Source organism: Ahaetulla prasina, chromosome 4 (genome assembly GCF_028640845.1).
Source record: "Ahaetulla prasina isolate Xishuangbanna chromosome 4, ASM2864084v1, whole genome shotgun sequence".
Lineage (NCBI taxonomy): Eukaryota > Metazoa > Chordata > Lepidosauria > Squamata > Colubridae > Ahaetulla > Ahaetulla prasina.
In genome coordinates this window covers 12,933,009-12,956,898 of record NC_080542.1, presented here as the reverse complement: position 1 = coordinate 12,956,898, position 23,890 = coordinate 12,933,009, and the positions used below count along the sequence as shown (strand labels likewise).

Genomic DNA, 23,890 nt, shown 5'->3' with positions numbered 1-23,890 from the left:
ATTCTGAGAATCAAAGAACACTATATCCTGCTGTGCTATAGATACTTTGAGAAGGCATGGCTTAGTAGAAATGGCTGCCATAAGAGATAACAGCAGTCATGAAAGTGATTACGGCAAGGCCTCAGGCAGTGCTTCAATTTCTAGGTAGTATTGTGAAGGCCAAATGCTGAGAATTCAGGTTGGAGAAAATAAAGGTCTTCATTAGTATCACATTGAATTATTTTGTAAGAATAGGAGGGAAGGCTGCACGGAATCAATGAGCAAACTGAACTTCATATTCAGGATTATTATTTTTTTAACTGTCCCTTTGTATTCAAATCAGGTCTCATAATAATGATATAGCATTTGGGGGGAAAGATGCAGCCCAGTAATCCAGCTGCTGAAGACAAAATGGAGAAGATCTCCACAGCCACCATGTATTTCCCCTTGGTACTCAAATAGGTTGGAACAAATGATATCCAGACACTACAAAAGACCAACATGCTGAAGGTGATAAATTTGGCTTCATTAAACCTATCTGGTAACTTCCTAGCTAGGAAGGCCACAGTGAAACTGACAGCAGTCAAGAACCCTAGAAAGCCAAGCACTGTATAAAACATTGTGGTTGAACCTTCATTACATTGTAGGACAATTTCTTCAGCTATAGAGTACATGTCAGAATCTGGGAATGGGGGAGAAATTGTCAGCCACACTGTACAAATGGTAAATTGTACCAGGGAGCAAAACAGGACAATAGAAAAAGCCAGCTTATTCCCCACCCATTTCCTTATTTTGGAACCTGGCCTGGTGGCCATGAAAGCAAGAACAACAAGGATTGTTTTCCCTAATATGCAAGAAAGGGCTACAGAGAATATGATGCCAAAAGCAGCTTGTCGCATGAAACATTTTGTTTGGTCAGGTTGCCCAATGAAGAGCAAACTGCAAAGGAATGAGAGCAGGAGAATAATGAGAAGAATGTAAGTGAGGCTCCTGTTGTTGGCTTTGACAATGGGGGTGTCCCTCTGTTTAATGAAGATCCCCAGCACCAAAGCTGTGATGAAAGAAAAGAAGAGACTAACACTGGCCAAAGTGATTCCCAGTGGCTCATTGTAAGACAGGAAGGTGGTTGTTTTTAGAATACAAAGGTTTTGAGCCTTGTTTGGATATTGGTCTTCTGAACATTGAAAGCAGTCAATAGCATCTGGAAAAAACAAAACATCATAGTCAATTTCAAGAATGCTCAGGTAGAAGGACTGGGAATTAATTATTGGGTTTAATTTTTTCCTAATTAAATAATGGCTATTTGTATTTAGTGTGATTCTGTAAATATGTTGATCTTCTGATACTTAGATATTGTTTGTGGTAACCCTTTCATTTTTAGTATTTATATAGCTATTGTCAACCTTGAGCATCTTCAGGGCTGCCACAGCAATGGGAATGCAGAGCTTTGGAAATGGCAGAGGGGTATAGAGATAACAGAGGGGGCTTGTAGCCAAAATGAAATTCTTTCTCTTGGGAATCAATGACGTTCTCACCAGGTGCTGGGAAGGCATGGACTGAAACCAACTGGAGTTTGGACCATGGTTGGACCATGTGTTTTGTAGGGATGGGATTCAAAAATTTTAGCAGCCAGTTCTCTGCCTGGTTGCTGGGTGGGTGTGGCCATGATGGGCATTGCCTACTGAGCTTCCTGCACCATGCATTTTTACCATCCCCAGGCTCCAGAGGTTTTCCTCGAGCCTCTGGGAGGGCAAAAACAGCCTCCCTTGGGCTCAGCAGGCCCTCGGGAGGCCAAAAACAGGCCCATTTCCAGACTTCTGGAACTTCCGGGAGGCCCATTTTTCACCTTCCCAGAGCCTCTGCATGAACCAGTCTGAACATGCTGAATCCCACCCCTGATGTGATCGATATGTGGACTGGGGGAAGGAACTTTGAATTTAATTTGACTGGGGAAAACCTCGGGACCTTCAGAGTTGGGTTTTCAGCAGATGTGCTAATATGACATGCGTAATAAATGTAGACTTTGAGGAACATTTTGGCCTCAGAGTTTTGATTGCGTTGGGTCTGTTACTTGAAACCTTGACAGCTATATCATTGGTTCGATCACCTCATTAGAAGTCAGTTGTAGAAGGTTTGGAAATTAGCATTTTGAATCACAGTAAAGAAGACTGAATAGTTTTGAACAGCACAACTCTTACCCATCTGGTTTGAAATTTTCCCTTTTGCACATGGAAGGCAAGCATAACAGCAAAATGGCTTCCCTTCTATTTTCATCTTCCTCCACCCAGAATAGCAATGGTCATTGCAAACAGAAAGAGGTAGAATCTATCAAGAAGTGAAACCAGGATTTATTAAAACTAAAAAGTTTTAGAACATTCAACTTGAATGTCGTATTGAGAAAAGTAACAAAGTAAGAACAACAATTTCACCATTCTTCCTGTCATTTTGGACATAAAGGGGAAATTGGCAGAATCCCCATCCATTATCCACCTCCTCCTCCTCCCCATCATCATCAGAGTTGGGAGGGATCTTAAAAGTATGATGTTTAGGAGTTCCGTTGGCGCCATTGGCGTTGAAGACGATCCTTCAGATTGCCAGCCCTGTGATCACATTAAAAAACCGTTTGGACAGTGCAAATCAGCTGTCTGACAGTTTGGAAACCTTTCCCTCGGGAGAAGAGGGAAAGGAGAGCAGCCGGGTGAGGGTAGAGCTCCCCAAAAGTCCCAGGAATAAAGCCAGGGGCTTGAAGGGTGAGAGCTCCCTAGAAGCCTGACAGAGCTCCAGATCCGGGCCGCTTCTGCTTAAGCAGAACAAGATGCCATGACCACTTCTGTGCCTAATATTAGTTCTAACCTGATCCCAATGCAGACGGAGCAAAAACAGGAGTGCTGGCAATTGTAACTGCAAGTACCAAACCTTAACTTTGTTTCTACATTGATTCCTTCTGAATCAACTTAAGAAGAACAAAGGAAATGGCGCCTGTAATGTAATAGGGCATGAAAGTGAAAGTTAAGGAACTGCTTGTTAAAGCAGTTAGCACTCTTAGCACTGTTTAAGGCTGCTGGATTTTAAATTGAAGTGGAGAGGCTTAAAAGTGAAAACTGAAAGCTTCATAGATGACAGAATTTAACTCAATTACTGTGTTTTTGAAGAATCAAGGAGAATTGGATTTATTGGAGTTATCTAAGTATATTTAAAGCAAGATGGCCTCTAAGCAATTAAAGCCTGGAGTTTCTAAAAGTGCTGGAGGATCCCCAGCTTATATGGCTAACCCACAAGCATTAAATTTGGAAGCCTTACAAGAATCTTTGAAGGAATTTTTAAAGGAATCAGTAGAGCAAGCTTTAAAGCTCCCAACTGCTATTATGGAAGAAAAACATAAAGAAATAGCAGATGAGATATCAGCTCGCAATAAAGAAATAAGAGAAGATATAGTGTCTGCATTTCAAGGTATGGTAAATAATATGATCCAGTTGGATGAAAGGGTGGAAGAAATTAATCAATCTAATTTGAATTTGGAAAATAAAATGGAGGAGGTTCAAACCAAGGTGGACAGGGCGGATGAAGAAGTGGTTTTGTTACAATATAGATCAATGGAGTTTGCCCTGAGAGTGAGAGGATTGAAAGAAAACAAACAAGAGAATTTAAAAGAGATTTTTTTCAGAGGCCTTCGCACAATTGATTGGAGAGCAACCAATAGACCTTTTATTCCAAATTGATAAAATCTATCATGTCAACTTCTGGGCTGTTAGACAGAGACAATTACTAAGAGACATTGTGATCTATTTTACAACCAGGAGGATTAGAAATGAAATTTTACAAGCCTCCTACAAAAATAAAATCCAAATAGCAGGACAAGAGTTATTAGTGTTGAAAGAAATTCCTCCTAGAATGTTAAGAAACAGAAAAGAGTTTACTTTCTTGGTGAATGAACTTAGAAATCGACAGATACAATTTAGATGGGATGTTCCAACTGGATTAATATTAATTTATGCAGGAGAAAGATATTGTCTTAATACAGTTTGGAAGGCAAGACATTTCTTTACTAACGTTTTAAAGGCTGGAAGCCCACCATCACCAGATGTCAGGAGGAGAAGAGAAGCAGAGATGGCAAAAAAAGTCTGAGAAGGAAGGAAAGTAGATACAAGCACAAGCGGAAGCTGCAATTACTGAAGAAGATTTATTGTAATCATTGGATACTTGCCAAATTCCAGAATTAATGGAATAAATAGGAGATGCAAAAGAGCAAAGATTGACTAGAGAAGCTACTAAACATAAAGAACAAGAAAAGATGCAACAATCTCAAGCAAAAACTCAAGAAATTACTAAAACAGAAGCTGTGGGAGGGGCCAGGCCGAAGAGAAAGATGCAGGAAGACTTCCAGCCATGCTCCAAAAGCTTCAAAGTGCCCAGAATGGCAACTAGATTCTTAACTTGGAATGTTAATGGTCTAAATTCACCACAAAAAAGAAAAAAGATATTTCAATATTTGAAATAATTCAAAAATGATGTAATCTGCTTGCAGGAAACACATATTAGAATATCAGATCAAAAATATTTGATAAATTCAAGATTAGGTACACATTTTGTTGCATCGGCCCCAGAGAAAAAGAATGGTATAGTTATATACCTAAAGAAAGAACTAATAGCTAAATTAGTTGAGGCAGATGCTCAAGGAAGATACATTGCAATTGAACTTTTAATAGAGGGGGAGAACACTTCTAATTGGAGTATATGCACCTAATCAACAGCAAGAAAAATTCTATAATTTTTTGCATACCAAAATAATACGAATAAAATAAAGTGGAATTATAAATTGTTTATATAAATGGGAGATTGGAATGGAGTATTGGATATGCAAAAAGATAAAAAAAGTATTTCTCGAAATATTTCAAGTCGCGTGAAATTGCCTAAAGCTTTTTTTGATATGATGGAAGATGTGGAGCTGAGAGATATTTGGTGAGAACGGAATACTGAAGAAAAAGACTTCCCCTTTTTTTCTGACAGACATCAATCCTTTTCTAGGATTGATTTTATATTAATTTCTACTGATTTTCTTTTCAGGGTAAAGAAGACGAAGATATGTTCAAGAACTTTGACTGATCATAGTCCGGTATGGGTGGAATTTGATCAGGAAAAGGGAGTTAGGATATCCTGGAGGTTAAATGAAAACTTGTTTAGAGATGAAGAAAATGTAAAGGAATGTAAAAGACAAATGAAAGAGTTTTTTGTTATGAATATGAATAAGGGTACACTGATAGAAATGGTTTGGGATGCAAGTAAAGCATATATGAGAGGAATTTTAATATATATGAATAATAAACATAGACTTAAACAGCAGAAGAAGCCTAGGGATTTAGAAGAGGAAATAAAAAAGAAAGAACAATTACTTATACTTAATCCAGAAGATAAAAAAGTTAAAGAGACAATAAACATATTACAAGGGCAGTTTAATATGCTGATAGCAGACCAGGTAGCAATTAATCTACAATATGTTAAGCATAATACATTTTGTAATGCTAACAAACCAGGTAAGTGGCTAGTATATGCAATAAGAAAAAAACAGAAATCAAGTATTATTGGAAAGACAGACTACAAAGGTAAAGAAGTATATCAACAGAATATGATTAAAAAAGCTTTTTTAGAATTTTATACAAAATTATATGCTAGCGACTCAATTCAAGATATAGATATAGATAAATATTTACAGGAAGAGAATATTTCTGAACTTACACCAGAACAAAGGGAAGGATTGAATCAATCTATAACCTCTGAAGAAATTATCTTAGCTATTAAGCAGTTAAAAACAGGTAAAGCTCCAGGAACAGATGGCTAACTGCTGTTTATTATAAAAATTTATAGCTTGAAATGGTGGATCCGCTTAAGGAGTTATTTAATAAAATTCAACTTGGAGGAGATGGACCTCCATCCTGGAGATCTGCTTTTATTTCACTGATACCAAAGGAAGATCAAGATTGTACTAAACCAGAAAATTATAGGCCAATATCACTTTTGAATACTGATTACAAGATTTTTGCTAAAATACTAGCAAATAGATTAATGTTAGTTATACAACAAAAGATTCACAATGATCAATCAGGCTTTATAAGAGGGAGACAAATGAGAAATAATGTTAGACAAATTGTGAATTTATTCTATTCTATTCTATTCTATTCTATTCTATTCTATTCTATTCTATTCTATTCTATTCTATTCTATTCTATTCTATTCTACACAGGCAAGCAATCGATACAAACTCAAGGTAAAACACTTCAAACTCGATTGCAAAAATATGACTTCAGCAACAGAGTGGTCAATGCTTGAAATGCTCTACCCGACTCCATTGTTACAGCCTCAAACGCTCTCAGCTTCAATCTCAAATTACCATGGACCTCACCCCATTCCTAAGAGCTCTATAAAGGGGGTGTGCATAAGTGCACTAGCGTGCCCACTGTCCCTGTCTTACTGTCCCCATTTTTCTCTATTTGCTTCCTTTGTTCATGTTTATGTAAATACCTCTACTTGTTATTTTTTTTTATTTGCATTTATATCCCACCCTTCTCCAGCTTACATTGTGTTAAGCAATAGTCTTCAGCCATTTGTATATTATATACAAAGTCAACTTTTATTGCCCCCAACAATCTGGGTCCTCATTTTACCTACCTTATAAAGGATGGAAGGCTGAGTCAACCTTGGGCCTGGTGGGACTTGAGCTTGCAGTAATTGCAAGCAGCTGTGTTAATAACAGACAGACTTAGTCTGCTGAGCCACCAGAGGCCCTGGTGTACATGTTTGACAAACAAACAAATAAATAAATAAATAATTCCCTGCTTGATTCCTTCTCCCTCCCTGGCTGACTGCTCCCCAGATACAATGATTCCCAAATGGAAATTTGAAAATCTGGACATGCCATTTAAGAAAATAAGAAGGGAATGTTATTTTTTTCTGGGGAAAATCAACATTCAGGTGAATGGGATTGTTTAATAGACAAATTGAGATATTTCTTTTGTCTTGTTATTATTTTGTGAATTATATGATAAATAGCTTTAATTACTTTAGCAAGTTTCAAATACATGTATATTTAAACTAGGCAAGCTGGAAATGCTAGCAGGAATAGATTGTATTAAATTCTGCTAAAACCATAAAGATTTGATGAGGATGTATCAGTAAATTATTTTGCTATAGAGAGATTTAAGTCTTTGTATTTCAAAATCTCTGGTTATTATTTCATCCTCTTTGCAGTTTTTGGCCTGAAAACTTTAAGGGTAAGATCCATTCGAATAAACAATTCTGGAAATAAGAAGGGAAAGGGAAGAATACACGGTTTGAAATCTGAGTAGGAAATACCTGGTTAAACACGGTAGGCCAGGTGATGTCTTGTGCAGAAATGGTGAATAGCTTATCTGGAGAAGCCGCTGGGTCGATCTTTCCAACTTTATATTTAACAAAAGTCTTGTTTGGGAATGTGACCCAGTTGATAATGTCAAATCCAGTGTCTAAATCCCCATTTTCATTAAAGGAAATTTTCTCTCCTGCAGTGTTATTAAATGTCATGGTTCTCAAATAGTGATGTAACTAAAATGAAGCAAAGATTGGTAATTAAAAAAGAGGGGATGGAAAGGGAAGGGAAGGGAAAGGAAAGGAAAGGAAAGGGAGGAGAGGGGAGGGGTGAAGGAGAGGGAGAGGGAGAAAGGAAGGAGGGAGGAGATCAATTTCAATGGCATTAAGTTATGGATATTGATTTAATACAAGTGAGTTCATTAATAGAATTAGTGTTTTTCAATCCCTCATCCATGTTTCTCTCCTGCCACACGTATTTTGAACCTGTTCCAAATAGGCACACTTTGCTGCATCTTAATCATTTCCTCATGGTGTATCCATAAGAGTAGGACAAAGCACTGCATTAGAGAGCAGAGCAATGGGAAATGTTCATTCAATCTCTTATTACCTGCCATGCCTTTTGAGTCAAAAACATTTCTCTCCCAACTTTGGCTCTTGTTCTGTGTTTGCGGGAAAACATGGCTTGTAAAGCATGTGCCACAGCATAAACTGCATTGTAGACGCTGTAACTCTGTCCAGTCATGGTGGTGTCAAACACAGACTTAGGTTGATTGTCCAACTTCTCCTCTCCAGTGCACAGCCTCCCAGCATATTCATCTAACTTATCTTTAGGAAAAGAGCATTCAAAAGCCGCTTCCCAAAACACTCTCATTAAATGGTCTTCCGCTTCGGAAGTTGGGTTTCTCATCTGAAGGAATTTATTAAATCCAGAAATCTCCTTGGAAGAAACTTCAAAAGTTATAGCACCATGGATAAAGTTCATATCCCTGTCTTTTTGAAAGGGAACGGATGTAAACTCCATCTGGGCTGGCATTATCCAAACTTTATCTTTTCTCTCAATGGGCATATCTTCATATTCTGTATAATAGGACAACAATCTAAAAATGATGGTAATTTGGTTTTCACAATATAGGATAATGACATTGGTAGTGCTCTTCATGATAGTAATGTACATTTTACTAAAATCTTTAAAGGCTGCTGTAATATCATTAGAAAATGTTTCCTGGGGCATCTCTCCCATGAACTCAAAGCAGATACCTTGTTTGGAAAACAAAGGAACAGCTTTTTGAATGAATCTGTCTCCACTCTCATTACGTTGGAGAAACAGCCCAATCCATTTCCACCTAAAATACAACAGCAACTGGAGAATACCCACAATCTGTTGGTCACCATCTGGGAAAAAACGATGGAAGATAGCAGCTTGTATTTGGTCACCTCTCATAGAAGAAGATCCATATATCAGCTAAATGTAGGGGGAAAAAGGGGGAGACATGATTTTCCAAATTGAAGTATTTATTATTTTTGAAAAACCTGTTCTTAAATTCATGGTCTTTATCGTAAATATTAATGCAAACATTAATAGATATCTAACCTTGTTCATAAAAAACTGATGTTTAGAAGTAGTATAATAATAATATAATAATATATAATAATAGTGTAATAAGTCTCATTGATCAACCATCTCCCCCGATGAAATCATCGAAATTTCCAGAGATGGCCCTGAGTTCAAGAACAGCGAAGGTTCCGTGGCCCCACAATTTGTAGAGTCATTTGCAAGAATGAGTGCAGCAAATGAAAACAATAAACTCAATCACCAAAACCATAACAAACTTCACTCATGGCCTGACCTATCCATACTGCAACAAGCCTGTTCCAGCGAACTCCATTCAGAACTTAAAAGATGTCAAGACCAAGGAGAGACTGACTCGTACATTGACTACCATGCTGACTGTATCAAAAGTAAGTCCCACAATGTTGGCTTCCTGTTTGGCACCGTAGGTGATGGCGGTGATCTTTACGATCACCAACCTCTGGATTATGTGGAATCGCTAGGACAGCTTAAATCTGCTGTCCAGCGGTTCGAAAAACCCTCTCTTCGGGAGAAGAAGAGATGGTGAGCCGAGGGAAGAGGTTGAATTTCCCTAAAGCCCCTGAGAAAAAAGGGGTTTGAAGGGTTAAGTTCCCTCCAGCAACCCGAAGTGCTCCAGATCCAAGGATTTTTCTGCTTTGGCGGAACCAATCACCACGACCAAACACCGAGATTTATTTTGGACAATAAAGGATTATACCGGACGGAACGAAAGTGGGAGAACTTTATGCAAGTAGCCAAGCCAATTCCCCGTTACTTTGTAACAAGCTTGAAAACAGCAAGAAAATGGAGGCGAATTGTTAACAAGTTAACGAGTGGAAAGCGAAAGTGATACTTTTAGCGTGCCGTCTGCTGCTGGTAAATTGCATGTTATTTGCTACTTTAACTCTTTAACTCTTTGCTGCCTGCTGCCTGCTGATAGAATCTAGGGGAGATTTTTAAATATTGCTTTAAAAGACTGTGTTTCTCAGAGGTTAAGAAGATTTAAAGTGAATATTAAGTTGGAAATAAATAAATAATTTTATAGAAGATGGCAGCCAAACAATTAAAGTCTACTGTAACAAAGGGCTCTGGAATTTTATCAGCTGGTGCCTCTCCAGCTCATACAGCAGAGACTAGAACATTGAACTTAGAGGCGGTACAAGAGAATTTAAAAGACTTTATGCAAGAAAAATTTAAAGTAATAACTGATGAGATGTCTGAAATGAAAGAGCAGATATCAGAAATTCAAGTGGGAAATAAAGAAGTTAAGGAAGGATTTGTAATTGCAGTACAAAGTTTGGCAACAAATGTGATTTTATTAGAAGAGGAAGTTGAAGAAATTAAGCAACATAATTCAAAATTAGAAATAAAATGGCTGAATTTCAAAGTAAAATGGAAAAAACAGATGATGAAATAGTTTTGATACAATATAGAAATATGGAATTTGCTCTAAGAATCCGTGGTCCGAAAGAGAATAAAGAAGAGAATTTAAGGGAATTTTTTTCTGAAGTATTTGCTGAGATATTAGCAACTCGTCCAGCAGATGTGGCTTATCAAATTGATAAAATATATCGTGTGAATTCTTGGATAGCAAGGCAAAAAAAGTTGCCAAGGGATGTTGTTATTTATTTTACAAATAGAACAGTGAGAAATCAGATTTTGCAAGCCTCATATAATGGGGAGAAGATTCAGATTGCTGGTCAAGATATTTTAATATTAAAGGAAATTCCACCAAAAATGTTAAGGGCTAAGAAGGAATTTGCCTTCCTGGTGAATGAACTTAAAAAACATCAGATTGAATATAGATGGGATATTCCAACTGGTATAATAGTATATTATGCAGGGAAAGTACATCGTCTTAATACAGTTGGAAAAGCAAGAGAATTTTATGTTGAGGCATTAAAAGTTGGAAGTCTTCCTCCATTGGAAGCTAGAAGAAGGGAGACTGAAGTGAAAGAAAGAGAAGTGAAGCAGGTACAAGAACAGATTGTGATGGAAGAAGATTTATTACAAGTGTTGGAAATACCTACGACGGGCTCAGACTCAAAAGAACAAAGGCTGACAAGAGCTGCTGCTAAATGCAAGGAACAAGAGATGAAGGCACAACAACAACTGGCAACTACTACAACGGAAACAGTGGGAGGAGCAAGGCCTAAAGCAAAATGTGATCTGCGGCTAGTGTTCCAAAAGTTTCCTTTGGCCAATAATGGCAATTAAACTATTATCTTGGAATGTTAATGGTTTGAATTCACCGCAGAAAGAAGGAAAGTATTTCACTATTTGAAACAATTTAAAAATGACATTACTTGTTTACAAGAAACACATATTAGATCTTTAGACCAGAAATATTTGATAAATTCAAAACTGGGAGTACATTTTGTTGCCTCCTCTTTGGGGAGAAAAAATGGTTTAGTTATATATATAAAGAAGGATATATCAGCAAAATTAATTGAGGTGGATAAGCAAGGAAGATACATTGCTATTGAACTTTTGTTGGAGGGAAAGAAGACATTATTAATAGGAGTTTATGCTCCGAATCAACAACAAGAAAATTTTTTCAAGTTTTTACATAAAAGAATAGTATTTTAGAATTATAAATCATATATATTAATGGGTGATTGGAATGGTGTGTTGGATACTCAAAAAGACAAAAAAAGTTTAAGGAAGATATCAAGCCGGGCAAAATTACCAAAGGCTTTTTTTGAAATGATGGGGGACTTGGAATTAAGAGATATTTGGAGAGAACATAATACAGAAGAGAGGGATTTTACCTTCTTTTCTGACAGGCACCAATCATTTTCGAGGATTGATTTTATTTTGATTACTAATGATTTGTATTCTAGAGTGAAGAGGACTAAGATTTGTTCAAGAACTCTATCTGATCATAGTCCGGTTTGGATTGAATTTGATCGGGAAAAGGAGGCTAGGAGATCATGGAGGTTGAATGAGAATTTGTTTAAATATGAACGAAATGTAAATGAATGTAAAAAGCAAATGAAAGAATTTTTTATTATGAATATGAAAAAAGAGACATCTATAGAGATGATTTGGGACGCCAGCAAGGCTTATATGGGAGGAAATCTTATACAAATAAATATTAAATACAAAAATAAATTGCAGAAAAAGAAAAAGGAACTGGAAGAGGAAATTAAAAAAAAAGAACAGTTATTGATAAATAGCCCAGGAAATAGTAAAATAAAAGAATCAATAAATATATTAAGAGGTCAGTTTAATATGTTGATGGCAGATCAAGTAGCAATTAATTTACAATATATAAAACATAATACGTTTAATAATGCCAATAAGCCAGGTAGATGGCTTGCTTATTTAATAAGGAAAAAACAGAAATCACGAACGATTGATAAAATAGAATATAGGGGTAAGGAAGTTTATCAAAAGAACTTGATTAAAAAAGCATTTTTAGAGTATTATAGTAAGTTATATTCTAGGGATATGATTGATGATACAGAGATAGAAAGATATTTACAACAACAAAATATTTGTGAGCTTACAGAAAACCAAAGAGAAGAACTGAATCGATTAATTACTTCAGAGGAAATTTTGTTAGCAATTAAACAACTTAAAATCAGTAAAGCACCAGGTACAGATGGTTTAACAGCTGTTTATTATAAAAATTTACAAAATGAGATGGTTGAACCACTTAAAGAGTTATTTAATAAAATTCAAATGGGAGGAGATGTTCCCCCTTCATGGAGGACAGCCTTTATTTCATTAATACCGAAGGAAGATCGAGATGGTATTAAAGCAGAGAATTATAGGCCTATATCACTTTTAAATACTGATTACAAGATATTTACCAAGATACTTGCTAATAGATTAATGCCAGTGATGAATCAAATAATTCATAATGATCAGTCAGGATTTATTAAGGGTAGGCAGATGAGATATAATGTGAGACAAATCGTAAATTTACTTGAATATTTGGAACGAAACAACCAAGTATCAGCGGCATTCCTTTTTTTGGATGCTGAAAAAGCTTTTGATAGATTGGATTGGCAGTTTTTGTTTAAAGTAATAGAAAAAATGCAATTTGGGGATTATTTTATCCATGCAATTAAAGCAATATATCAGAAGCAAACAGCACAAATAATAGTAAATGGTGGGTTAACAGAAACTTTTAAAATTGGGAAAGGGACGAGACAGGGATGTCCCTTGTCCCCATTACTTTTTATTTTAACTTTAGAAATTCTTCTGAATAAAATACGTGGTTCCGATCGAATAAAGGGAATTAGAGTTAAACATCAAGATTACAGATTAAGAGCTTTTGCAGGTGACCTGGTTGTTACTGTATCTCAACCAATATACTCAGTAACTGGTTTATTTTTTTTATTTTTTTTATTATTATTTTTTTGCAACAAACAAACAAAAAGAAAATACATTATTACACCCTTGTGCTATACATAAAAGGAAGATTTGGGTCTTCGGATATATCCTCATGATTGCCAAAATCCACGTTCTCGAGGTACAGGTACTGAAGCGTCCAATGTTCCAAGCGCAAAGTCCACAAATGGTTTCCAAGTCTTCCAGAAAATATCTTCTTTATACACACCACTTCTAATTTTAATATCACATGTCATTTTATCATTTAAAGCTAATTTCCACATTTCGGAATTCCACTCTTCTATTCTAAAAATCACATCTAGTTTCCAATATCTAGCTATTATAATTCTACCTATTATAATCATAATTCTAATCAATTCTTTTTCATATTTTGTTAATTCTATTTCCTTAATTACCAACAATAATATAGTTTCCACTCTCAATGTTATTACTTTCCCCATCATTTCAAATATCATTTTCTCCAATTGTTGCCAAAACTTTTAACCTTATCACAATTATACCACATATGTTCATAAGTCCCCAATTCCATCTCACATCTCCAACATTTTTACTAGTTTTTATCCATTTGTGACAATCTTACTGGAGTCAAATACCATTTCCAAACAACTTTATAATTGTGCTCTTTAATCCTTATAGATAAAGTTCTCATAATTCTACTCTTCCAATTCACATTCCAATCTGATTCTGGTATTTCAATATTAAGATCTTTTTCCCAATTTATCCTCATCACTCTTTGTAATTTTTCATCAGAATTTATAATCTTATAAACCCTACTAACGAGTCCCTTTAGCGCAATTTCATCTTTCATAATCCGAGATACTAAATATTCAAATTCAGTTTCACATCTATTTATCGAATAATTTTCCTTTAGTTTTTTTGTCCATTTTTCTATCTGTATTTTTTCAAACCAACTTAACCCTAATTTTTCAATAATTTCTTTATTCCTCCTTTCATTTCCCATAACTTTTATCCAATCTTTAATAATTTCTATATTTTCCTCTTTAATCACTTCATTACGTTTTATATTATTTTTAATCGGCCAAATTCCAGTTGTCTCCCCCAAAAAGATTATATCCGGAATTAAAATTTTAACAAATTTGTTCCACATTTTACTTAATCCCTTTAACCAATAACTTCTACTTACACATTTTAAATTTGCTTTATCTAAAAACCACCTTGATCCAAATTTCTCTATATCCCTTAACTCTAAATCTCTCCAATAATTATCTTCACCTTTAAGTATTTTTACCACTATCCGGATACCATACGCACAGTAATAATTAAATAATTTGGGGATTCCTAATCCGCCTTCCTTTTGATTTTGATACCACATTTTCTTCACTAATCTAGGTCTTTTGCCACCGTTACAAAATTTATCCAGTTTTTTCTGATATCCTTCAATATCTTTCTCTGTCAAATTTAGTGGTAGCATCTCGAATAAGAAGTTGAACTTAGGCAGCAACATCATCTTACACATTGCAATTCTACCAAACCAAGACAATTTGAAAAACTTTGAAAAACATAAGGTAATTTTGGATGAAGATGGAAGATATGTAATAATTGTTGGAAATCTTAATGAGGAAAAAGTGACACTTGTTAATTTATATTTACCGAATGAAAAACAAAGAGAATTTCTTGAAAAAATAACAAAAATTTTGGAGAATGAAAGTGTAGGGAAAGTAATTGTGGCTGGGGATTTTAATTTAATCAGAGATAAAATAGACAGTACTAATCCCACCCGCTGTGGAGGAGCAAATAAAATGGATTTTAAATATGTGGATGCTTCGAAACGGCGTGGTTGATGTGTGGAGAGAGGTTAAAGGAATTGAGAGAGTATACACTTTTTTTTCTAAGATATATAATACATATTCTAGAATTGATTATATTTTTCTTTCTAAAGATTTGTTGAATAATGTGGATAAGGTAGATGTGGGAATTTTTAAAGATTCTGATCATGCAGAAGTTATGGTGGACTTAGATTTTAATTTTGAGAAAAAAAGAAGCTATTGGAGATATGACGAGAAATTGTATAAAAATGAAAAGGATAAAAAATGGATACTTAAAAAATTGGAGGAAAGTTGGAGATTAAATGATAACGGGGAGGTTAAATTTGAAATTGTTTGGGATGCAATGAAAGCGGTGTTTAGAGGGGAGAGTATCAAATTATCAAGTAGGAAATATAAAAATTATAAAATTAAAATGGAAAGAGATAAAATAAGATTAAAGAATTGGAAAATCAATTTTGCTTACTAAAGAAAAAAATTCTTCAGGAGCTTAATATGTTAAGAAATAAAATGATAGAAGAAGATACAGAGTTAGTAAAAGAAATTTGAGATTTTAAATAGGAATTTTTTTGAATTTAGTAATAGAAATTCTAAATTATTGGCAAAGATGGCGAAAGATAAAAGAGAGAAGAGAGAAATTGGAGTTTTGATAGATGATAGAGGTATAAGATGTTATAAAAAATTAGAGAAATGTGAAGTGGTTAGAAACTTTTTTCAGAATCTATATTCAAAGAAACCAATTAATCGGGGAAAATTGCAAAGCTATTTAGAAAAGTATGTGGTGAAAATTGATCAAACATATAAGGAATTGATGGAAGAAGATATAACACAAGATGAGATTAATGGAATAATACAAAATTAAAATTAGGAAAGCTCCAGGTGAGGATGGATTACCTGTTGAGTTTTATAAAGAATTTAAAGAATTAATAATACCAAGACTGCAAAATTATTCAATGGAATATTACATGGTGGGAAGTACCTTCGTCATGGAATAGAACGGTGATATCCCTAATTCCTAAACCAGATAAAGATTTAGAAAGGATTGAGTCCTATCGGCCCATTTCTTTAATTAATCAGGATGCAAAGATATTTACTGCTATTATAAGTAATAGATTAAATAGATTTATAGATAGATATATAAGTTATAATCAAGTAGGCTTTGTGAAGGGTAGATACATGAGTGATATTGTTAGAAGAGTATTAAATATTATAGATGTAGCTGAATATAATGGTGATAAAATTGGTATAGTATCATTGGATATTTTTAAAGCTTTTGATTCTGTACAATGGGAAACAATTAAAGTAATTGTGGAGGCTTTAGGCTTTGGTAATAAGTTTATACATGTTATTTCAAAATTGTACCAAAAGAGCAGTGCAAGAGTGAAGGTGAATGGAATATTAACTGAAGAGATAAAATTAGAAGCTGGTACGAGACAAGGATGTCCCCTGTCCCCAACATTATTTTTATTGGCTATGGAAATATTGACAAAAATGATAGAAAAAGATGAAGAATTAGAAGGATATAAGGGGTATAAGATAAATTTGTATGCGGATGATACTTTAATTATTTTGAAAAATGTAGAGAAAGATTTGAAAAAGATATATAAGCATTTGATAGAATTTGAAGAAATGACAGGATTGAAAGTAAATTGGTCAAAGTCAGAATTATTGATGGATAGTAATGGTAATGAGTCTGAGAATATGCAAGAGCAATTTGGGATAAGGATTAAAAACACATTGAAATATTTGGGTATAGTGCTTTCACTTAAGGTTAAAGAATTGAAAAAACTTAATTATGATGTGGTGATTAACGAAATTGAGAAGAAGATAGATAAATATAAAATTTTAAAGTTGTCTTGGTTTGGTAGAATTGCAATGTGTAAGATGATGTTGCTGCCCAAGTTCAACTTTTTATTCGAGATGCTACCACTAAATCTGACAGAGAAAGATATTGAAGGATATCAGAAAAAACTGGATAAATTTTGCAATGGTGGCAAAAGACCCAGATTAGTGAAGAAAATGTGGTATCAAAAACTCAGTAACTGGTTTAAAAGATATAATTGGTCAGTATGGCAAAGTATCTGGATTTAAGGTGAATCAGCAAAAGACAAAGATGATAACTAAAAATATGAATATACAACAAAAAGAAGAGTTAGAAAGAACTACAGGTTTTGAAATTGTTAAAAAGGTTAAATATTTAGGAATATATATTACAGCTTCAAATGTTAAATTATACAAAAATAATTATGAGGTATTGTGGCAGAAGGTATGGAAAGAAATGGAGAGTTGGAAGAAGTTACAACTATCTTTGCTGGGAAGAATAGCGGCTATAAAAATGAATGTTTTGCCCAGGTTTTTATTTTTGTTTCAAATGATACCGGTGCTTAAGAATGATATTAAATTACAGGAATGGCAAAAGGGGATTAGTAAATTTGTATGGATGGGCAAAAAACCAAGAATAAAATTAAAAATAATGCAGGATACAAGGGAAAGGGGGGTCTTAAAATGCCTAATTTAAAATTGTATTATGAAGCAGTTGTCTTATCATTAATTACTGATTGGATTAATTTAACTGAGGAAAGAGTTTTGAATATAGAAGGTTATGGTTTGTTATATGGGTGGCATGCCTACTTATTATATGATAAGAAAGTAGATAAAATATTTAAAAATAATATAATTAGAAATGCATTATTGAGGGTCTGGAGGAAATATCAATATAAATTAGATGGAAAGATTCCAATATGGGCAATCCCGAGACACATGATGGAAAATATAAATATATATCAAAAGATGGAGGTAGTTACCTATAAAGAACTTCTTTGTATGGAAAAGGGGGAATTACAATTAAAATCTAGAGAAAAGATGGGGGAAGAAGGGAAAAATTATACATGGTTCCAATATAAACAATTACAAGCTAGATGGAAATTAGATCAAAAAATAGGTGTTAAGCAAATTGAGGATAATTTGTTAAAACAAATGAGAGATCAAGGCCAACAGCATATTAAGAGGTTGTATAATGTATTAGTAGAAATAGACTCAGAGACTGAATTGGTTAAGGATTGTATGATTAAGTGAGCACAAAATTTTCAGCAACCAATAATGTTGGAAACTTGGGAAAGAATTTGGGTGAGGAATGTTAAATTTACACAAGCGCAAAATATGAGAGAAAATTTTTATAAGATGTTTTATAGATGGCATTTAGACCCAAAAAAATTGTCATGTATGTATCCTAATGTACAGGCTAAATGTTGGAGATGCGATTGTGAAGATGCCACTTATTACCATATATGGTGGACTTGTAAAAAAGTTAAAGCATTTTGGATTAAAGTATGGTGGATCATGCAGAATATTTTGAAAAAGAAGATTAAGTTTATCCGCAGTTCTTTTTACTAGGAATAATTATGGATTGTACAGTTATAGAAACTAAATTGATTTTGAACTTAATAACAGCCGCAAGACTTTTGATTGCTCAATATTGGAAGAAAGAAGAATTACCTACAATTGAAGAATGGACACTTAAAGTATCAAATCTGGCAGAAATGGCAAAAATCTCTCTTACTTGAAAGACTATACACAAGAAAAATATATTTTAGAATGGAAAATGTGGATTGATTATATTCAAAATAAGTATCAGATAAAAAAATATCGAATAGCATATGAGTAAATTTAGGAAATATTTTGTATTAGATATATTTCTGAAGGAGAGGGGAATTGAGAGTGTGATTAAGTGTGGAGAGACTAGAGATTATAATTTAGGAATTATTTTAGATTATGATTGTTAGTTTTGATACCCTGCATTTTGTTCTGGGAAGTCGGGGTGGGGTGTGGCGGGTAAGGGGGAGGGGAATTGGGGGGTTGAGGCTAGAGATGGAGTGATGGTTAATGTACAGGGATTATTGAAGATGTATAAATATAATTAATGTAGGGTCGGGTCTGCCCAGTTACCATTTTAGAACGGTGGGGAGGTAGAAAAGAGAGAGTAGAAGGTAGGAAAGAGGAGAAGAGGAAGGAAGAGGGGTAGAAGAGGGAGAAGGAAGGTGTAGGGTGGAGGGAGGAGAGGATGTAGATAAGAGAAGGAGAGGAAGGTCTGGAAAGTAAAAGAAGGTAGAAGAGGGAAGAGTGTTAAAAAGTGGGGTGGTGACTGGGCAGGCCCGACTAACTGTATATAACTGTACATTGAATGAATTGTTCGACATGATTGTAAAAATAAAACTTTTTTATGAAAAAAAAAAAAAGTAAGTCCCACAATCCATGTCCCAACATCCAACCCCCCATCATCCAAAACTCAGCATGCACAGCCCTAACTTCCTCAATACCAACCACTACTGCTGTTAAATGCAAGCTACTTAACACAAGAAATCTCGTAAACAAAATGCCTGAATTCCTCCTCTTACTAAATATGGCTATATTTGACATTATATTTGTCTGTGAAACGTGGCTGAATGCATCCCTCCCTCCCTCCATTAAGTAAGAGACAGTAAGAGACTATCATGTTTACTGGTCCGATCATGAAATCCATAGAGGAGGGGTGTTGCTATCTTCTATAAAAAGTCCCTAAATCTAAAAAATATTCAAGTTACACAGGAGGTTGCTCTTCCTGAGACCATCATCTGCGAGCTGTCCTTAAATACCACATTTCACTTCTTACTATGTTACAGAGCCCCTGAATATGACCTCGTGCATGCAAACAAGTTAACTTTACTACTAATGTGGGCAGCCTCCTGCCCACACCCTCTTATCTTTCTTGGTGACTTCAATCTACCTCTTATTAATCGGACCCTAAATGAATGTACAACTGAACCATACATGCAACCATGTACAATGCTGTTACTAATCTGGGACTGGATCAACTAATAACTAACAACACTAGACTCAACAACAGCCTTGATCTCCTCTTCTGCAGCAGTTTAAACTCAATTTATGGACTACAAATAAAAGAATCCTTTTCCAACAGTGACCACACTATATTGACTTTTGTCTCAATATACGTCCTTACAAAAATCATCATAATCATGGGATCCCCAATTATAACTTTAAAAAAGCCAACTATGAGTTTGCTTTTTCGGTGGATGAATTTAGAAATCGTCAGATGCGGTTTAAATGGGATGTTCCAGCTGGACTAACAGTAAATTATGCAGGAGAGAAATATCGACTTAATACGGTGTTTAAAGCAAGAGATTTTTATACTAACATATTGAAAGCTGGCACTCCACCACTGCTAGAAGTTAAAATGGGGAGAGAAGTGGATGTGGTTAAAAAGTGTGAGAAGGTAGCAAAGCAAATACAATCTAAAGCAGAGGCTGTGACTAAAGAAGAAAGGTTGAAAGCAGTAGGGGAAGAGCAAAGAATGATTGTAATTACTAAATGTAAAGAACAAGGAGTAAAGAAGCAACAATTACAAATGAAAAGAGTTTCTTTTTATGGGAAAGGGTAAATCACAAGCAAAATTTTTGGATATAAAAGTAAAAAGGATAATTTATAATTGGCTTTAGTAAGTAGTTAATTAGATAAGTATAAAATTCAGGAAAAAAATTTTTTCTTATATAAAATAGATGGTATTTGGAAATTAAATTGGGGTGTATATGTCTTAATCTGTAATTTAAATGTGGGAGATATATTATATTGATGTTATTTTATTATATATGGTGGATTTAGTTACGTTGGACAAAAACTGATGTTGGGTCATATAAAGTGTTGGGAAAATTTTTTTAAAAAAGAAATGGAATTGGTTAAGACTTGTATGACAAAATGGTTATAAAATATTTGGTAACTCATTGATATGGAAATATGGGGGAGGAAAAAAATTGGGTTAAATGTTAATTGTATATAAGTTAAAAAGTTAAGAAAGAAAATTTTATAAAATGTTAAAGTTTGGTTGATTATATATAAAAAAACCTAGAAGAAGATAATGTTTATTTAGTAATTGATGTTATTGGATATGGATGCTAAAAGTACTGAACTGTTGGAAGCGGTGGAAATTTCAGTGTACCTGTATGAATACCCACAAGAAAATATACTGGAATGAATAAGATGGACTGACCAGAATTAGAACAATTATTGGATGAAGAAATATCAAATATCTTATGAATGAACATTTCCTTTCCCCCCCCCCTTTATTATGGAGAAGGAGAGTTGAGGTTATAGGGGAGGGATGGAAATTTATGGATAATTAGTTTATTTTAGCTTATGATTGTTAGATCTTATACCCTGTATTTTGCTCTGGGAAGTTTGGTTTCAGAAAAAAATTGTCCTGTAATCTGCAACTCCTACACTGCAAAAACATATGGACTACACAACTCGACCAGGGCAAAGCAATAGACGCAATTTACATAGGCTTCTGTAAAGCCTTTGATTCAGTGGTACATGGCAAACTACTTCTAAAACTAAAATCTTATGGCATTTCCAGACCCCTGCATAATTGGATAGCTGCATTCTTGTCAAACAGGCAACAAGCGGTCAAAATAGGGAGAGCCCTATCAAATCCTGCACCTGTTAACAGCAGTGTCCCCCAAGACAGCATTTTAGGACTAACACTCTTTATACTTTACATAAATGACCTTTGCGATCATATAAGCAACTGCGTTTTCTTTGCTGATGATGTAAAACTAATCAACACCACCGGCAATGCGTCATGTGTCAGAATGGTCAAACAATTGGAAACTCCAAATCTCAACCAACAAATGCTCTCTCTTACACATTGGCAAAAAAAACCAGAACACAAAATACAAGCTGTGTGGATACAATGTCATAGACAACCCACTTTCTGTCAAGGACCTTGGAGTACTCATCTCTAATGATCTAAGTGCCAGAGCCCACAGTAACAACATTGCCAAAAAGGCATTAAGAGTTGTTAAGCTAATCTTGCATAGTTTTTTTCTCTGGTAAAATTGTACTGCTAACTAGAGCATACAAAACATTTGCTAGACCAATTCTCGAATACAGCTCATCTGTCTGGAACCCACACTGTGTATAAGACATTAATACAATTGAGTGAGTCCAGAGATATTTCACGAGAAGAGTCCTCCACTCCTCTGCTTGCAACAAAATGCCGTATGCCACCAGGTTTGAAATTTTGGGCTTAGATGATTTAGAACTACACTGCCTTCGGTCTGACTTAAGAACATACAATTATCTACTACAATGTCCTACCTTTCAGTGACTACTTCAGCTTCAACCACAACAATACACGAGCACAAAAAAAATACAAACTTAAGGTAAACCACTCCAAACTCAATTGCAAAAAATACGACTTCAGCAACAGAGTGGTCAATGCCTGGAATGCACTACCTGACTCTGTGGCTACTTCCCCAAATCCCCAAAACTTTAACCTTAGACTGTCTACTGTTGACCTCACCCCATTCCTAAGAGGTCTGTAAGGGGTGGTGCCTACCATCACTGATGTAATATCCCCATTTATTCATATCCACTTCATGAATTCATAATTGTGTTTATACATGCTTGACAAAATTAATTAATTAATTAATTAATTAATTAATTAATTAATTAATTAATTAATTTCAAAGCTAAAGACAAAAATCTGTGACCGAGATGGCAGAGTTGGCAAAATCAACAACCTTAATTAAAGGGACCAATTTCCACCTGGACACCACTTCTGAATTTACACATAAAATAGGAAAAAATGACACTGATTTTAGATTTTGATGATTTCATCAACTTTGTTGTTATAGAAATGGTTTGAATGAACTGGAAATGTAAAGAAAAGGTTGAGGTTGTAGCTTTTTCGTATACTGCGATTAAAAAAACCAGAAACCACTGGTTTTTATTTTCCTTTCTATACCTTTGGTTCTTTTCTTTTTCTTTTTCTTTATTGATTTTTCGTGACTTTATCTTTCTTTTTCTTTATCTTTCTTGATATCAAAAATATCTATTATTTTTCTCACCATGTTTTAATAATGATATTAAGTATTGCTTGTATCCTTATGAATGATATTGATACTGATTGTTTCCTGATTGCTTACTTTTACCGTATGACTATCATTAAGTGTTGTACCTTATGATTCTTGATGAACGTATCTCTTCTTTTATGTACACTAAGAGTATATGCAACAAGACAAATTCTTTGTGTGTACAATCACACTTGGCCAATAAAAAAAATTCTATTCTATTCTATTCTATTCCATTCCATTCCATTCTATCTCTCAAAGTAGTTGGGAACATTTTTCTTAAACTTTATATTACAGAATGACCCTTTCTTCCTGCCTGCTTTCCTTCCTTCCTTCCTTCCTTCCTTCCTTCCTTCCTCCCTCCCTCCCTCCCTCCCTCCCTCCCTTCCTTCCTTCCTTCCTTCCTTCCTTCCTTCCTTCCTTCCTTCCTTCCTGGAGTCAATTCTGAGATGCTTTCTCAAATTGATTTGGGCTCAGATTTTTTTTACCAGATCATTATCTAGGCTACAGTTTTTCCTCCTATCTCTCAAAGCTATTGTCACAGCCCATGATGTGTATTTCAAGAGCAAATCTTACCTGTGGCATCTTGTAGACATTCAAAATGTTTGCCATGAAGGGACAGATGTGAGAGTTAGGTCCTGCAATAACAGATACTGCACAGTCCTTAGTATCACACTTATAATTGGGGATGAATCTGCCCCGTGTTGAGAGGAGCTCCATTGAAGCCAAGTAGGTCCATCTCGCCATGAAATAACTGTTAGAGAGGTGCATTCCCAGAGTCATGTTGAATAAAATGTGATTGTTTTCATTGATCTCCTTTACTGCAAAAACCAAGGCCAGGATATGTTGGTAGTTCTGTAGAAAAAATCTACACAGATACATTAGAAATCATATTTCTTCTCTTAAAGAATGTGGCATTACATATACTTTATTTACAATTCTGCTAAATG

General features: G+C 34.7%; 1 protein-coding gene across 1 annotated transcript; it reads right to left on the bottom strand.

The window, feature by feature from the left end:
- Positions 1–287: 287 nt before the first annotated feature.
- Positions 288–23,687, bottom strand: LOC131197449 (extracellular calcium-sensing receptor-like). Its single transcript, XM_058181526.1, has 4 exons — positions 23,517–23,687; positions 7,928–8,782; positions 2,178–2,304; positions 288–1,180 (listed from the first exon to the last, which is right to left on the bottom strand). Exons 1-4 carry the CDS (start codon positions 23,685–23,687, stop codon positions 288–290), a joined length of 2,046 nt encoding a protein of 681 aa, XP_058037509.1.
- Between the last annotated feature and the right edge of the window lie 203 nt (positions 23,688–23,890).

Coding starts and splice junctions, on each gene's coding strand:
- LOC131197449 (XM_058181526.1), bottom strand. CDS start 23,687: ATGGCGAGATGGACCTACTTGGCTTCAATGGAGCTCCTCTCAACACGG. Junction 2,305..7,927: donor TGACTCAAAAGGCATGGCAG/GTAATAAGAGAT, acceptor ACTTCTTGATAG/ATTCTACCTCTTTCTGTTTG. Junction 1,181..2,177: donor GAAAATTTCAAACCAGATGG/GTAAGAGTTGTG, acceptor TGTTTTTTCCAG/ATGCTATTGACTGCTTTCAA.